The 18,547-nt window shown below is 35.8% G+C and overlaps 2 protein-coding genes across 3 annotated transcripts; one reads left to right on the top strand and one right to left on the bottom strand.

Annotated features, from left to right (window-relative positions):
• Nucleotides 1-839: 839 nt before the first annotated feature.
• Nucleotides 840-6,412, bottom strand: gask1b (golgi associated kinase 1B). Of its 2 annotated transcripts, none has more exons than XM_079249767.1 (4): nucleotides 5,510-6,412; nucleotides 4,251-4,468; nucleotides 2,032-2,258; nucleotides 840-1,293 (listed from the first exon to the last, which is right to left on the bottom strand). In XM_079249767.1, the coding sequence occupies exons 1-4, from the start codon at nucleotides 6,387-6,389 to the stop codon at nucleotides 1,086-1,088; spliced, it is 1,533 nt and encodes a 510-aa protein (XP_079105893.1). In that variant the 5' UTR covers nucleotides 6,390-6,412; the 3' UTR covers nucleotides 840-1,085. The 2 variants fall into 2 exon arrangements, with proteins under 2 accessions (XP_079105893.1, XP_079105894.1); XM_079249768.1 differs by having other exon boundaries at nucleotides 1,126-1,293; nucleotides 4,351-4,468.
• Nucleotides 6,413-8,235: 1,823 nt separating this feature from the next.
• tmem144b (transmembrane protein 144b) lies at nucleotides 8,236-12,363 on the top strand (the record flags this gene model as incomplete). Its single annotated transcript, XM_079250056.1, has 11 exons — nucleotides 8,236-8,407; nucleotides 8,515-8,637; nucleotides 9,105-9,204; nucleotides 9,346-9,426; nucleotides 9,557-9,635; nucleotides 9,816-9,895; nucleotides 10,319-10,437; nucleotides 10,641-10,760; nucleotides 11,427-11,524; nucleotides 11,972-12,025; nucleotides 12,280-12,363. The coding sequence occupies 11 exons, from the start codon at nucleotides 8,236-8,238 to the stop codon at nucleotides 12,361-12,363; spliced, it is 1,110 nt and encodes a 369-aa protein (XP_079106182.1).
• Nucleotides 12,364-18,547: the final 6,184 nt, after the last annotated feature.

Here is an 18,547-nt window from a genome sequence, read left to right as displayed (position 1 = left end):
AAAAAAAAAAGTACAAAGCAAATAAATATGAATCATAAAACAGCCAATAACGACAAACATTATTATAGTGAAAATAAAAATGAACTCATATTGAACTCTTTTATTTTTTTAAAGTTTGTCTTCGTTAATTTACAATAAATGTGTCCGGACTCGTAATGATAAGTAACTCAATCCCAAGCAGACCATTAAACATAGCAGGAGGTGCAATTGTAAAATGTAAAATGTTTGCATAATATTGTAATATGTTTACACAAAAAATAAATAAATAAAGGAAGACACAGTGTTAAAATTTAAATCGGGTTGCACAGTAATACAGAATGAAGTTTATGCCCAATAAGCTTCATTATTTTGACATAAAAAAGATTTTTAAATAAATCTGCTGCACACTCAGAGCATGGAAGACAATGGCTTATTATTTAGGGCATTCCATTCATCCAATATGATTGTTCCTGCTGGAGGGTTTAAGGAGGAGCACAACTTATAAATACAGCAGATTCTTTACATAATGATGACAGCCCACTGGCCTCTGGGAGGAAAATGAATGAAGCCACAGTCAAAAAACATTAACCTCAGTTGTTTTCTTCTGCAAAAGAAAGTAAAAGTATCTGGATGCTAATTTTTGTTTTTCAATATCCAATGCAAATAACAGTTTTCCTTCATATATGAGTGACATGGTTTCCAAGTAATCTGCAACACTGTCAAAAAGTTAGTTTAATCTCAGCAACGTCTGATATGCCTTTAAGTAATACAAACATAATATAAATACTGTTTTGGGAGGAGGACGGGGGGGGGATGGGGGGGGGGGGGTAGTTTGATTTTATACTTACATTTATTGTGTTCATATGATAAATGTTTCAGGTTTGGTTCTTGTATATGCAATTCATGTGTTTCCTTGACAACAAAAAGGAAAACAAAAATATCTGTCGACCATTTCTATGTAATCATACACATTTTGGTGAACCGGTGCGTGAAAAGATTAGTCCACGTCTCAGTTTTTTGACATGTTTAATCATCAAAAAAACAATGAGTAAACCATTTACTTTGTATGTGTCAATGATTTAGCCACTTAACTTGTATGAAGTTTGTCAAGAATCCATTGTGATGATTTTGATCCCATGAGCGTTGATGTAAGTGAGGAGGACCTTGGCTCGCCTTTCAATGACATCGATCAGCTTGTCAATGCCCTGTCTGCCACCCTGGCTTTGCCAGTACATTTCATCCAGGAACAGGGACTGGAGAAGTTTCTCTCTCAGCTTCCTGCTCTTCAGCACAGAGACGGCCTGCTCTGGAAACCTAAAATGACAAAAAGAATCAGGTCAAAAATAAACTTTTAAATCATGTACACGGGTACAATCAAGGCAATGATCTTCAATGATGCTGACAGATAAGGCCATTGTGTGCAGTGGCATAGCAGCAAAAATGTGATGCATTTTACCTCTTCATAGTAAAAAATGCACAGGAAATAATAATATTAGCAGATGTTTAAGAGCAACAAGATAGATTGATTGGACATCAATAACCTTGGTTAAAATATACTGTAGAGTCAATGAAATGCAGACTAATTTTAGATCTAAAAATGTCCAGTGTGTTGCAGTTGTCATGACATTCTTTGACTTGGTGTCATCATTACTAAAATTTAACATTGACCTTCAGGCTTTCGGATTTAAATGTCAGAACAGGAGAGCTTGTTTTGCCAAGGATCACAAGGATCAACAAGAAGAAACAAGCATCCTTGCCAAACCACAGATTTCCTGCTGACTCCCCAGTGGGGTGACTCACTGGTTTATTGATCAAAAGATGGATGAAATGAAAGTACTATATCTGTGGTGTGGAAGATCAACAGGAAAAAAAAAAAAACATGATTATTGCACACACTCTCCTCCAGAAATACAAATGCCAGATCTAAATCTAAATTAAATGGAGATTCTCTACTAAACCGCAATTAATGTCAGACTTGTCATATATGTACACATCATTTTAAAAATATCCTAAAGATGAATTTATCGCATGATGGATGTTTTGCAGTCTTACTCCTTGATTCCCTCCAGCAGCCTAAAGTCCAAATTGTCCTCGTTGCGGTCAAAGAATCCCTTGTTGTTGGTGAACACCAGGTGTCTGGAGTCATACTCCCTGTGGATGACGTTTCCCAGGTAAATGTTGTTCTGGTCCCCACATGCAGCACGGTGGCCATGCTCAGCACACTCGTCTTCCTGCCGAGGTCTGAACCCACAACAGCTCTTATCCAGGCGGTTGTGAATCTGAGGAGCAGTTCACATTTCTTCAAACATATTATCAGAACTGATTTTTTTTTTCTGTTGTTGTTCAGAATATTACTAATGTTATCCTCTTCTTTTACCAGATCTTTCTTGCTGACAACAGAATTGTTTTATCTCAGGATGAGGCAAAGAAAAGGTAGCAAAGAAAACATCTAAACATCTTCGGTGTGGTCTTTGCAGTGGCAATTTGGCACTAGTGCTAGCACTTTATTTGACTGAAATCAATCTCTCACAGAGACCACCAGAGTGCTGAAAAAAATATTAGACAGGGAATTCTCTTAATCTGAATAGACAGCATCTCTTCTAGAATAACACCTGCTTCATCAATAGGGAATAGTGACCAAAGATTCAATCAGAAACTACAATTTTTGCACTTAAATCAAAACTATCTAATTTGAGGAGGAGATTTCAGATGGGGATACCAACATAGGAGAAAGCAGTGCCTCAGAATTTACTTGTAGGTTTCCATTTAAAGGCTATTTTAAAAGAACCCAGTAAGAGTAACATGCATATGTTTTATCCATGGCAATAACAAAAGAAAGTTAAATCCATCCATCCATTCATTCTGACATAAATACTAGTCATCATGTTTCTATACCTACTTAATCAAATTCAGGGTTATAAGGGGGGGCTGGAGCCTATCTACCAGTTGCTATCACATGAGAGGAAGGGTACAGCCTGGACAGATTGCCACTGTCAAGTCCATCACAGAGCCCAAACTAAATCCATCCTGCTGATCCAGGCCGCATTTAAATCAAGACAACATTTATCCAGCAAGTCCATCCTCTTAATCCTGCATCCATTCAATGATGCTTTTAGCTGGACATGAGGTGTTCTGGTCTTGACATATTCACCATTTTTTTATCATAATGGGTAAGTCAAACCCAAAAACATTGTGACAGACAAAACCATCCAACAATACTCCTTCATATCTGCTTTATTCATTTTTGCTTTTGTTTTTCAGTTTAACACCAGCTTCTCAACTTAAATTAGTGTTTCTTTCAAAAGAGATTTTTCATTTAGAATGAAAAAGATTTGAAAGAGTTTATTATTGGAAGCATCCTCTGTGTACATGGATGGAGGCTGACAGCTCAGATTAGGGCGACTTCTAGTGGCACTCGGTAACTTGTGTTACATGATGATTGGCAGTGAATTATGAATCAGTTCTGAAGTATAAAAGAAAAATAATTTCAATAAAGCTAACTGGATGCCTCTCAAAATGAATACGAACAAGGGCCAAAAAAATAAACTTTGTATCCTGGTTGGTGTCTGAAGTGTTCACACTTTGTTACTTGCAAACAGTTCATTAAAAAGTGTTAAAATGTACATTTATTTTGGATTATGTTTATTTGTTCAACAACATGAATATGTGAATAATACAGTCCAACAAGATCTTTTGCAGTTCATGTGACTCTGTTCCTCTTATTGTGAAATATTATTCTCTCAATATTTATGTGTCTATTTTGCAAAAACCCTGAAATCAAACAGAAGTAATCTTCACAAATCTCTGGTTTACACTAAAGAACACTGTTTATAACCAATGTAGCATGTCTTAAACTGTTCAGGTAAATTTAGTAAAAAAAAAAAAAAATGCAGTCAACAGTGTCCTTTTTGTACTGAAAGGATTGGGGGGGAAAGAGAAAAGAGATGTGCTTTCATTGCCAAAAAGTGATCTACAGCGACCTCCCACATGGGAACCAAGACATCCATATCCACTCAGCATGTGGAGAGTATACTCGGGAGAGAATTCAAATAGTTTCTTAACTATTACCAGCAGTAGGAGTACAGTGCTGAGGATGGACAGCAGGGTGAAAGTTTTCAAAAGCCACATGTAACACCGTTGGAATTAAAAAACCCAAACATGTTAAACTGCAGCTGCAGTTTGCTATAATTTGGAGAGATGTGGAATTTATGACATTTTCCTGTGATGTTAAGAGGAAAGTTTGATTTTATATGTCAAACAGCCTAACTTACCTGTAGCAGGAAGTCAAACAGAGCCAGTTTGCTCCACTCATAGTGATGAATTGTTGAGCAGCCAGAGTCAGGCTTTGGGCTGATGTTTTTATGCCAGCACCTCTGTTTAAGAGCTCTCTGGTACTCCCCCCATGTCAATCTTACAGTTGCCATGGTTGCAGCAAGGCCTTCTGGATACAGGGATGCATCCCATGACACTACTGGGCAGGGCTGGCCATCTAAAGAAAGGAAATAGGGATTATATGGTCAAGTTTGAGCAACTTTTAAAAATCGAAACCCAACTGGGTCGTGGACACACTTTTTATTCAATTTAACACAAATATAGACTCATTTTTCTGCTCTGAGAAATGGAGCAGAATAACACAGAATGTTTCCCAAGATAACACGTACATGTTTCCACAGCTCCTCTCCTTTGGTAAGGGCTTTCAATACACCAGTGTAGTAATTTTGCTCACATGATGTATCAACAAAAGAAAAAAGCATATACATAACATTTCCTGTAACATTTTTTTTTCTGATAAATGGCCAAAAAAGAAGCAAAACAGCAGACAAACTTAGATTTGTCAGCCCCAGGCCCAAGGTTGGAATGATCTATATTTCCTGTTTCTCTGCTGTGTATTCATAAATATTTCATATGAGTATGATATAAAAGGCATATGCTGACATTAGTTGCAGACGGTATGATGGTGATGGAAGGGAGAAAAAAGAAGAGTAGTCTTACTGCCACTTGTGCTGTATTGTTCACATACAAATCTCTATCTTTTGGAAAGCATCATAACGTATTTCCTCTGAGGGTGGAAGTGTTTCTATTTTGGGTTGCAACGGTCATCCTTTAGGTATTTTTTTTCTGTTTTGGAGGAACATCACAGCTGTTATATGTTAAGTCTGGTTAAACAGACCTGAAGCAGTCCTAAAGCACAGTGCCAGGCTTAATAATCATTTAGGATAAGTATTGGTTGCAGTAAGTTATTTAGGGATTACCACAACACACAGAACAATTATATCATGTGATCAGTCTGTGGGAAGAATATTAATGCCCAATGGCAAATCTCTGCAAAGAATGTATTAACTTGGGCATTATTGCTCATTATCAGTTTGTTCCCCAATATCAGAATCTTTTAATGAGTTTATTTGCCAAGTTTCCCACAGCCTGAAGAAATCAAAGGTTCGAGCTGGAAAAGGTCATTTATTACTCCAGACTAAACAGACAGTCAGACAATGAAAAAAAACTAAATTTGGCCTTGTGCCTGATGACCTACCGTGTAAGAGGCTGAACTTTCTGCTTACCGCGGGCAAAGTCCTATTAAGCCCCAGCACCCTGTCCAAATGGAAAGCGAGTACCTCCGTGTTATCCACGGGGCTGTAGATGATTCCACACTGCCCTCCGCATACATCTCTCCTTTTTGAGTGTTTTTGGTTGGCCACATTGGCACTAGTCTCACCCTCAAATATCAGAAGTGATGGAGCGTCTCCACGGAAGAATTCTTTCATGCGCAAAACTTTGGCATCTGCAAGAAAGCGCATGCTTTTCAGATCATGCGCGCTGAACCATGGCGGTGCCCTTTCACTGTAAATTCGAATTGAACTCATCTGCGAGTCTACAGTATTTAAATAAGAGTTATGGATTGCACTCAGCGAGTTATAATCCACATCACCAGTTTCTTTCCAGGACGTCTCAGATGCAAAGTTAGTTTGGCTTGTGTCCCGCTCTGAAGTGCGAGGTTTGTTTTGCCTTACTGACTGATTGATCCTTTTTGGTCTTTTTACTTTTTTTCTCAATTTTGGTCGGATTGTTCCTCGTATATGTGCTGGTTTGAGACGCTTAGATTTCAGCGTTATGTACACCACATTAGATCGAGTCGGGACAACAAAGTTAGCAACTGTCTGCAAGTCAGCAGAGTCTGGCAATGCGCCGTGAGTGTCCAAATGATAAAATCCATGCGTGTGCAGGTCCTTGTATTCATCGGTTCTTCTGCCACGGTGTTGCTGCGAGTGTCCAAATTGAGAAGGCACGAAAAACAAGTAGACCAGACAAATAATCACAAATAAAAAAATTTTTTTGGAATGAAAGCACCTCCGAAAGTTGCTTGTTAGTTTTAGAAGAATGCTGCACAGCCAGTGAATGCGAGACTTCCCCATTTGAATTCATGTCATTAGATGAGCCGAGTGTCTTTTTTTTTTTTGACCACTAAGCCCGAACTGGGGAGGAGCACATTGCTTCCTAAACTCCGTTTTGGTAGGAAGGCTTTGTGACAACAGAGTGTATTGACATATGCGCAGAGGATGGACCATTCTGGGAAACTTCCCTTCACATCTTCACAAATAAAAGCCTAAGGAGACTTGATTAGGCTTGTAACTATACATATATATACACACACACACATATATATATATATATATATATATATATATATATATATATATATATATATATATATATATATATATATATATATGTAAATATATGTATACATATGTACATATATATGTATACATATATATATACATATATATATATATATATGTAAATATATGTATACATATATATATACATATATATATATATATATATGTAAATATATCTATACATATATATATATACATATATATATATATATGTAAATATATGTATACATATGTATACATATGTACATATGTATACATATATTTACACATCTATACATATATATATATATATATATATATATATATATATATATATATATATATATATATACTGTACGATGCAAGAATATAAGAGTCTTAACACACTAGAATCACTTGCATGTGTATCTTAATGCTTTTCATCAGGCTTTAAAACTAAAAGCAGGGCTACAAAGGCTAAAAATCGAAAACAAAGTATGCAACTTTAAGGATCGAAGATAACTTTTCCGATTCCCGCGTTTCAGGCGACATCTGGTGGTTCCCTTCACCTCTTTAATGAGCTGATGGCAGGACGGTGACGTCGGACGTCGTGGAGAAGCTACATGATTTAGGCAGTTCATTAATCCACAGAACTGAATAGAAAGGAAGAACTATTAACTGGAGGAAACAAATATTTCCTCTTGGGTTTGGAAAATACAGATAAGGGGGTAACAGCACATACAAAGGATTTCCTGATCTCCCTAAAAACAAGTTAAATATAGACCTATTGTATTGTGCCAGAGTCATCAAACTTTTACAGATAGTTATTTTAGGAGTGAGAAAGTAGTTTCAGAGGATCTAAACATTAGACAGTGTACATTTAAACATTATCAAGACAACTCATTAAACAACAAATTCTTTCAAAACCACCAATTATTTATCTTTGCATTTGCTTCGTGCGTCCTCTGCTGGTTTACATGGCAGATTCACTGCGCTGATTAGATAATTAGAAGCACCTGGGTAGCCTACGTTTTCTCCACGATTCAGACGCACGCGGCTCCTGGCAGTTTTGGGGTCTTTTTTTTTTATGTATTATTACTATTATTTTTATTTTCCCATTGTGGACCGGTGACACCTAACGATAAATATTTCATTCTGTCTTTCTATCCCCCTCTCTCTTTTTAAAATGCTCCAAGTAAACAGCTCACGTCTGATTTTATTTGTTGGGTCGTTATTGATGCTGAGTTGCCATGGAAGTAAAGGTAGGCTCTTTTCCCCGCATTTGTCTTTTATTTAGCCGGATAAACTTAAAGATTTATTTTTCAAGAATGATGTATGTGCATTAAATGCCTTAAAACGCACAGATTTAAAAAAAAAAAAAAAAAAAAAAAAAAAAAAAGTCAATTTATGCATGTGAGTGATTTCCATAACCAGTAATAAAACACAATGCTAATTGGTATGCAGTACGTAATTTGATATACTGATCAAAGACTTACAAAAATAATGATAATCACAATCGCATGTGCATAAATAATACCATAACTGATGTAATGAAAGTGGGGCTGAGGGGGTCTGGTGTCTTTTTAATTTAACTCTTGGGTGTTAAACTCCTACAGAAACCATGAATGCAAATGATGGAGGCATAACTACTGAAAGTTACTCTGTGGAAACACTTCACTTCTACAACAGCTCCAATATGTCACATTTTGCTTATGGGTTGACAGCCAACATTGCTGCCGTAGTGTTATATGGCAGCAACTTTGTTCCTGTCAAGAAAATGGAGACTGGTGATGGTAAGCATTCAGCAATTAGTGGTTTAGTTCTTGCATATCTAATTTTGTTTGTCAAGAGGTGAAATCTTCATGTGGTAAGATCTCTGTGCTTTTCTTCTTTTGTTTAGGTATGTTTTATCAGTGGGTAACCTGTACATCAATATGGGTTGTATCTCTGGTTGGAAACCTGTTGCTACAGTGTCCCAAATTCTACCCTCTTGCAATGGTTGGAGGTGTGATCTGGGCTACAGGTATAGTCTCATTTGCAAATAAGTCTCTCTCTTTATCTGCCATTTTGTCATAAAGTGCAGCAGATGGCTAAAAGCATCAATGAAGAAGTCATTTTGCTGCAGTCCATCTTCCATTTCCATTATAAATCATTTAAAAGTGGATGAGATGCAATATTGACGTCTAAATATTAAGTTAATAATTTCACATAGCTGGATAAAGTTATTTCTGTGGTTGCTAAAAGTATAATGACAAAGTGATTATCTGTGCTGGCCAGGCTTGAATGAATCTGCAACAGCAAATTGATTTCACGGAAACTCATTCAAATTCTATACAAGATCAATTCAGGTTGATTGCTGCAGCTTACACATCAAAACTGTTTATTGCTCCCAAAGTATACTAAAACTTGATGGCATATAAATGTGGAGTTCAGGAATTGACATTTCTTGCAAACATCAGCATGTTTCTTTTTTCTACCGATGTGGTTCAGGGAACATTGCAGTAGTTCCAATTGTGAAAGCCATTGGCCTCAGTCTTGGAATTTTACTCTGGGGATCCTCCAGCATGTTGATGGGCTGGGCCAGTTCAAGGTGAGTCAGATTTATGCTTGATCTCCTATGGGTTAATGTTTCTTGTCTTTTTGAAGGCAATTCTTTTTATAAAAGAGATGCAACCTATATAATTAAGTTTTTATATGAAAATATCAAACTGGTGTCAACTGTCTCTCTCAGATTTGGCTGGTTTGGGGTTGATGCTCAGGAGGTTTCTCGACCACTGTTAAATTACTGTGGAGCTGGGTTGTGTTTGCTTAGGTAAGCTGTACATTTTAAAGCATTGGCTCTCACATATTCATTGTTGATTTGTGTTTTATCTGTTAGTCTTGTATTTACTGTCCTTTTAAAATGTAATTTCATGTTATACATGTTGGGTTTTTGTTTTCAGTGGCTTGGTCATTTTCTTTGTGAAACCTGATGTGGAGCTCCATCTTGAGTTGGAGTCCATTCCTTTGCTCATTGACAGAGTGAGTTTAAGTGAGCCGAGTCGATGTTCTTTAGCTCTCTGTTTGGTATGCCATCATCTAAATGTGAAAGTTATTTTGTTTTTTGCTTTCTTAATTTTTAATTTTGGGAGCTTTGACTTCTTTTTATGTGTTCTGGCATGTTTTCAAATACACTGACCACTAACTGGGCTGTCTTTGCAGAGAACCAATTCAGGAAGTTATGCACCACATTCATCTGTGTTCTGGTTAGATGTCATCGGACCAAAGAATAGACAATTTATGTGAGCTCTACTTAGTGGCTCACAGGGCTTTATGCACAAAAATAGTTTGAAAGCTAAATTGAATTTTATGGATATTTTTTTTCTTGTCTCGACATTAAAATTTAAATTAAGGCTTGCTTCGTTAACTCCAGCTGTCTGCCAGCTTAGTTTTTTAGAAATAAAACGTTTTAAGACTTTTTAAGGCATTAGTTGTTGAGAAAAATCTGAATCAAGGAAATGTACTGATTAATTTTAATTTTTTTTTATAAGTTGCACCAGCAACTTGAGTATGTTAAGTTGTTTTTGTCCTAAATCTTTGAAAGGAAATGTTGAAATTAACATAGAAATTGAAAAAGGTTTAAGCAGACTTAAATGCATCTTTTTGTTCAGTTTTTTTTTTTTTTTTTTTTTTTTTTTTTAACTGCCTTGTTTTCCTTTCAACAGTGGTTGTCTTCTTGCTGTTGCGGTAGGCGTTCTGTATGGTTTGTGCTTTGTACCTGTTCTCTACATAAAGAGCCATTCATCATGCCATGATAGCGTTTACTATGGAGCCAGCCTCTATGGTATGATCTCATTCTTTGATAACTCTTATTTTCTGGTGAGCCTTCAATGCATCATTATTCTCTAATCAAGCAAACAATGAAAATTAAATTAAAATGTCATCTCTGCTATCAGAACAGTTACCACTGCTTGTTGATAACATAGGTTATTCAAAAGCCTTATTTAATAAGTTGATTAGTTTTTTTTTTGTTGTTGTTGTTTACAGACCTGGATTATGTCTTTGCGCAGAGCTCTGGCATTTTTGCTGCAAGTACGGTGTACTTTGCTGTGTACTGTGCTGCCATGAATAATAAGCCCAGGGTTTACTCCAGAGCCATCTTGCCAGGTACACTTTCATACATGATTCTTTTATACATCCATCAAACTGTATACATCAACTAACCATTCTTGTTCAAGGTATGCCAGAGTTTCATGTACTCAGTGTACAATAAATAGTCAGAGATTAAAGGGAAAAACAAAATTGTCATTGAATTAGTTGCTTCATATTTTCCTATTTTCCCAGTGATCTTTGAATCTGTGTAAGACGGGAACCATCACTTCTGTTTGCAGCAAAGCTGTCATTTCACTCTGTGTAATTCTTCCATTATAAATTCAGATGTGTTGTACACTGCATAACCCTACACAATCCATCTTAAGCAGTTTTGAAACTGGGGATTCTCTTCCCATTTTCAACCAGATCATTATTTTTTTCTGAACCACTGATTTGTTGTACCCTGAAGGCTCCAGACTGTCTAATAATAGCTCCAGTTTGACCCTTATGTATACAGGAAGAATCAACTGTTGTGGAAGAAATATAGTACAGCAGCTTCCTACAGCTCAGCTGCAAATGCAGTAGTCATGTTTTCCAACTTTACAAACTGAGCATACTCTTTGGCTTTTAGATTAAAATTTTTGTATTTATGAGCAACAAGCCATGCACTAAACTGCTCAAATGGTTACACACACACACACACATACCCCCCCACACCCTCCTTTTTCTCTTCCTCTTCAGGGTTTTTATCTGGATTGATGTGGACACTGGGCACATACTGTTGGTTCCTGGCCTGTAACTACTTGAGTTCTGTCATTACCTATCCTATTGTCACTGCAGTAAGTAAAACATGTTCTGAAATGGGTCTGTATGATGAGAGATGGTAATATAAAACATGAATATACTGGCATAAAAATCTCCAACAGGAAGTTTCAGACTTGATTTTTTTTTTTTTTTTTTTTTTTTTTTTTTTTTAAATGTTAAAGCATTTTCTGAACCTTTAATATGTAAAGTTCACTTGCATTTAAGCATCCTAGTTGTGTTCCCCAAAATGTCCGCTTATAATTGAGCTTTGTGCACACCTGTGTAAACTTATTACATCCATATTTTCAACCTGTCTTGATGAATGATAGCAGTCAGGTCAAAGTTCTGCTTTGTTTTATAAGATGCTAACTTTTGCAAGAATACTTGGTAAAAGCAGAGTAGGTGAATATTTGCGATTCTTTGTCTATGATCCATAAACTGCTGATTTTTTATTTTTTTTTGTTTTTAAATCATCTTTGTAGGGCTATGGTCTGGTTGGGGCTCTGTGGGGATCTTTGGTGTTTAAAGAGATTAAGGTAAGGATTATTCCAGATCCTCTTATTCTCTGATTGTGTAATGGTGATAATATGGGCCAAATTTGAGTCAAGTGCAGTTTACCATTTTGTTGCATTAGATTCCAAGTAATTTTAAATGTATCTCAAGAGAAGGGCATTTCCTTTTCTTTATTCTTTTTATTTTGGCCTTCTGTTTAGAGGAAATTGGTTTAAATACATGTTATTGATTAACTGGACAGAAATCCCTTGCATATTCTATTTTTTTTCTCCCCTAGGGTTTAAAAAACTGCTCAATCTTTTGCTTGGCGTCATGTGTGGTGTTGATCGGCTCCTTGCTGACTGCTTTTTCAAAGCTGTGATGGAGTACAGAACTGTTAAACCAAAACTTCTTTGTGGAAACTGTCATCACAACAAGGAAACTTAAGAGTGCTGTATGTTCTATCTATATTTGAATCAATGAAAAGCTAAATATAATGCAGTGACAATTTGAAGGTTGTCCTGTTGGAATATCGCCACAATGAATGCATTAGATATATTGTATAGAGTTAACAGAAAGGCACTTGTTATTAGGATATTAACACCCAAATCAATTTTTCAAATGCTGAAAGGAAATATTTAATTTTGATATGTTTTAAGTTAATTATTTTTGCAGTCGTGTGCAACAATTGATTTGCAAATCAACCTGAACCACATGAATGTGGCTTTGCCATCCAAAAAAACAAAAGCTGAATATGTTGAATATATATTGCAATGAAATGAAATAATTTTGCCAGCAGCACCTTGTTACAACACACAAGATGTCAGATTTGAGGTCTGTCTTTAATGTGTGAAGTAGATGATGTCGTCCAATTTAGAAAAGAATAGTAATAAAAGTGTATGTATAGAGGGAGGTGTATTTCTGTAATATGCTGTATTAATATATTTGATTTTGCCTACAAAATTATGATGCAGATAAACTTGATGAGCAGCAATTGTTTCACTGGCAAATGATGTACTTGTGCTTGTAGTGGACCAAACTACTTTTTTGATGCTGTTTCGTATTTCCTTTGTCTTGCTAAAACATCTTTTACTGAGTCATTGGCAATAAACCTTTTTAAGATGCCATCTGATGTGTACTACTAGTTTTGTATTTTAGGTTTAATACCACCTACATTATTACTAATGTTTTCTTAGAAGCCAAAAAACAAAGTGAAATGATGTGGGTTTGTCCTTAAAAAACCTAAGATTTCAGGAGCCCATATCAAGTAATCGTCACAGAAGCATTAACCCAAACTTATACAAATGCTCAAAGTCCTACAAAACATAACTGAGTTTTACTATTAAGCAATGTAAAGTAGATGTCATACTGCATAATCAGTTAGGTGCAGGAAATAAAACATATTTAGCATTAAGAGGTGCTCTGTTATTTTTATATCCTGCAAATGACAAACAAAACCCAGTCACAGTTCACTGTTCTTCCAAAATCCTTTCTCAGTTGTTGAAATTTAGAAAAAAAAAAAAAAAAGCTTTTTTGTGACTTTTGATGAAGTCTTAGGAGAAAACTAGTTTCCAACCTCAGATCACCCCGTGGAATAATATTTCTTTTATTGTTTGGCATTTACGCTTCAGTAGACGGGGCAAAGAAAAGACACAAACCAAATGGAAATCAGAGCTGATAATGGTCCCAAGGATAAGGGGTGATGAAATTTTCTCTGCTGGTTGGCATTTAGCTGGGATGCCTTTGTGTCTCACTCTTTTATAACCAGCACACTTTTATCGTTTGCTGATGGCATATCTTTGACATAATTCTGTAGGAAAGTATGAAGGGGGTGGAGTTTGCTGAGATGATTTGAAAATGATCCTGAAAATCTATTGATATGGTATAGATAGAAATTTATTCTTCCCTAAAGGTTTTGGTTTTTATCTAAACAGATGTGAATGAAAATAAATGGGAACATATCTTTTTTTTTTTCGGTATCATACTCGGATTTCACTGCTTACATACACAAATTCAAAACTTCTGAAGGAAAGGTTTGCTGTTGTGATTTTTTCTGTTATAGTTTCAGGAGCACCATCTCAATTAAAATGTTTATGGTCTATTTAAAATTAAAATATCTACTTAAAATTAGCTGTATACTGTTAATTATAACAGGAAAAAATTCATATACTAGTAGTTTTTTTTTTCCAATTTTGCTCCATAAAATCAATTTGCCATTAATCTAAATCTGCACTGTGGTTTGTTTACCAAAGAACATAGAATGGTTTCTATGGCAAAGTATTTTAAGTTGCTATTAGGCTTGTTCAATTGTTGACATGAAATTTTCTATTGAAAAGTTGTTCCAAATATCAGTATTTCTATCACACACACGATTAACTTTCCTCATTGTACTTCAAAAAGAAATGTGGTCTTAATAAGCTTTAGCTCACCAACCAAAAACATCTAATGAAACAGCCTATACAATTTTGCTGAAAAAAACTGCTCTCTCCATGGAGAATGAAGCATGAAATTAAAACAACTTTGGTAAAACTAGAGCATTGTTTGCCACACATCATGAAGTTTAGTGAATAACTGAGTTGAAAACTATTTTAATAGCGTCATGGTTCTTTAACAGAAACATGATTATCATACACATAACACTCTCCCATCTGTAAGCTAAGGACCGCTGTAGCAAGAGCAGAAGTGGAGGAGCGACCGTTGGGGTGTTCCACTCCAGGAAAGTCCAGTCAAAGTTGAGTGGCAGTCCCCTGGCTGGTGTACCCAAGCATTTGACTGTTGGCAAGTGTTGCCTTTGCATGAGCTTTATCCGTTTGTTCAGAGCCAGGGAGCAAGACTTCTGAGAAAAAAAAAAAAAAATATATATATATATATGAATAAATCCTGTGATAAAATAATAAACAGCATTAATTAACCTTTGTAGTAGACAGGGTATCCAAGACTGTAATTGTTAAATTGCAATGTGGTGTTTGACAAGATTGCAAGTAGCTCATGTTCATCCCAAATTTCCCAGCTCAAGGTCAAGTTTAAAATCTTCCATCACTATGCAAGAATTTGTAATTGCCTTTCACCCGTAAATGTTTATTTCTAAAGCCACAGCAACTCCTTTTGTCTGACTCGCTTTGAAAAAAATTTGACTTGTATTAATTTCTTTTTGACTCGATGCATGCACGCAGACAGCAACAGATGCAAGACTCGCATGCAGATTCTGCAATCAGATATTAGTTTTTGGATCATTTTGCATCAAAACTGTCTAAGCTTAGAATTGGAAATAGTTTGAAATTTTCATTGTTCATTGAAACAATTCTCCTGTTTTGACCAGCTATGAAATATCAAAAACCTTGCTGTGAAGACCTAAGAAAGCTCTTAAGGTCTAACAAGGCATCATAAGAGGAAGATTGCTTGACTTCTCAACTTTAACAAACTGCTTGCTGGGTGACATTTGATGACAGCTGGAAAAACATTGATGGGCTGTCCTCTCAAATTGCACAGAAGGAATAAATGTAAAGGTAAGCGGTGGTCCAGGTCAGCTGGGTTTAAACATTTAAATGGTGGCAGCCAACTGGCAGGTAATGACAGATCTAAAGAAAAATGCTGGCATCTGTGAAACAGGCAAATCAAAAAGACATGAGGATGAAATGGCTCATGCTGTGACATAAATAAAGATGCTAATGCTTAGATCAACTTCTGAGCAAAATGAATAATTAATGGAAAGCATTAGCTACAGCCTGTGTGAAAAATTTTAAACTGTCAGTGTTAGACTGTTGATGCTTCTTTTCGACATTTATAAACACTTTCTAGCAAGACGCAAGTCTGGGTCCGTATTAAACAGATTACTGCCCGATGCTACATAAAAATGTATTCCCCATTAGCAAAAGAAATTTGGTATTGTCATTGTGACAGGTGGGTTTAATACATGCAAAAGTGAGCTCAGGGTGTCTTTACCAAACCTGTCTACTACTGACAACCAAGAACCCCACATGCATGACAAAAATGAAAATGATAAAATCCAATTTTTCAAAAATCATGGTGGGTAGGTTACATCAAAATAATACAACCAGTTTTATTAAACTTTATTGTTCATTGAATATTAAGATAAATAGGTAGATAGAAAATTATGTCCATTAACCAAACGTGCATGCCACTATTTCTGCATCACCCAAACATTTCAGTGTTTTGTTGAAAAGAAGCTCGATATTTCAAATCAATTCTTAATCAAGCAAAGCTTTGAGTAGGCCCTATGTGAGATTTCTTACAGCATTGTAAACAAAAAAGGAATAAGACAGACTATAACATGATTACATTTTATTCTAAAGAATATTTCATTGATAATTTGAACATTTAATAGGCATTAAACTAAACAGTAATTATAGGGTAGATGACATGAAACGTGTTTAATGTGTTGACCAGTTCCAGTTCTGTATCACAGGTTACAAAATGATGAATGCTGCACTCCTCACTCCTAATATCTGTATGAAATCTTCCACTTATTAAAAACCGTGCAGACACTTAGTTAAAAGGTGGTTTGTCACTGCTGGCTGCTTTGCTGAACTGAGGTGTTTTGGTTTTTTTTACCACAAAAACAAACATGAAAGTTTCATCAATTGGAAAAGAGTCAACTTAGGTGCCATCACTAAAGTAAGACAACATATAAGCAAAGAAGAATAAGATCATCTGCAGCCTTTTTTTTTATTGGAAAATCCCTTGTCCACTAATTAAACACTCCACAACTGCCAAGTTCCCCTGTGCAAACCAACCAGTGTGCTGAGCAGCACCTCCTATACATTCCCACCCTCTCAATTCAACAGGCCAATCACAACAGATTTCTAAAAAGAAAAAATTAAAAGAATTAACAGAACACGATTATATTGAAAACAATTCACATTCAGATATCCAGCACATTGATAAATCATTCATAGATTCATAATAACATTCATTCAATCCTCAACACTCACCTTTCTGTCCCCAATCACCTCCACTCAGTTATTCAGAAAAGAACAAGACGACCACACACACACTCTGCAACAGAACTGATTGTCGGCAGGTCATCTCAATGAATAATCTTCTTCCACAGAAGAGACATTATGGCAGGAAATGACTGACTTTACTAAAAGTGTAAACATAAACAGGAGGATAATAACCATGAGTCAAATTCACACACAAGCACCGCCACCACGCTTAAGGAGCTAGCTGTCTAACTACCCGTTTTAGTAACATTACCACAGCTTAATCTACTTAATGATTTACATTTATGGTTTTCTTTACAATCAAGTCTTCTGAAACACCTTAAATACTTGTAATAAGTTTGTTGTCCTAATCCTGGTCAGGAATGGGAGGGCTGACATGTTGAAATTGTGAAATTCATTTGGAGTGCAATGTTAGCTGTCTAGTTTTCCACTGGACTGTGCAAATAAAACAAATGGTCTTTTTAGAGGTCACCTTTCTGCAAACTTCAAAAAGGACAAATTTAAATGAACAATGTAATTACTGTTCTGCTCATGTTTATGACATCGTGATTAAAGGGCAAATGTCTGGTGTGGGCATTGCCTTGAGATTTTAATATTCTTTGTGTCTTGGCTTTGAGAGTTTGGGATTCACTTTTTGAATACTGATGTGAAACATGTCGAATTCTTTTTTTGGTCTTACCTGTAGACGGGGCGCTTTGTTCATTTTCATGCAGTTCATATAAAACAAAGAGTCTTTTCAGGGTACCAAGGGACTTGAAGATGTTGTTAAATCTACTTTTTAGTGGGAACAGCTGATGCACCCAAGGGTTCATTAAAGTGTTATTGTGATATCACCCTTCTATCATCACATTGTCTTTTTTGTAATTTCCCTGAAAGACCAAAGCTGGTGTTCCACTGATCTCCTGCAGGAAATTTTTCCTGTGGTCTCACTCGAGTGGGTTTCAAATTATGTCTATAAAGTAATTTCTGTACCCAAAAAATTGTTATTTCGTTAAATATTACATTTACTGGAATAGTTTAAATTTGTAGTAACATCACCAGCAAATCACAATTACTCTTGTTTAAAAATATGACAGGCAGGATATTCTACACTTCGTTTCTTGTTTTATTACCAAAACTCTTGTTTTAAGGACTAAAGCCTAAGTTCACATACCTTTATATAGAAGACAAGTTGAACTAGAACCAGCTATTATTGAAATAATAGCAAATGTGAATGCCCATTTATTGAACTATGCTGAATGATTGAAATGAAATTGCATAAGTATAAGAAATTGGGGAAAAAAAAAAAAAAAGCAAAACTAACATGTTTACTAGTTGGCCCACATTGGGATCCAAATCCATGAATTCCTGCATTGAAGCACGCTAACTTAACTCACTACACCACTAGCAGTCTTACTTGGACAAAACAATTTTTCCATTTGCCTTTTTTTTTCACTTCCAGCAGGGTGTATTTAGAGGGATTGCAAAAACGTGTGAGGTTGAACTAAACTCCGATAAAGATGTGACAGACTTTGTTCAATGTGAAAAGCCTTCTTTTCTTGTGTTTAAGATTTATCAAAGTGTTGAAATGTTGCAGGGAACATTGTTAGAACAAATCCTTCA

Source organism: Telmatherina bonti (assembly GCF_933228915.1).
Source record: "Telmatherina bonti genome assembly, chromosome: 12".
Taxonomy (NCBI): Eukaryota; Metazoa; Chordata; class Actinopteri; order Atheriniformes; family Telmatherinidae; genus Telmatherina; species Telmatherina bonti.
Note: the sequence above shows the minus strand (reverse complement) of the source record. Positions and strands in the feature narration are given on the sequence as shown.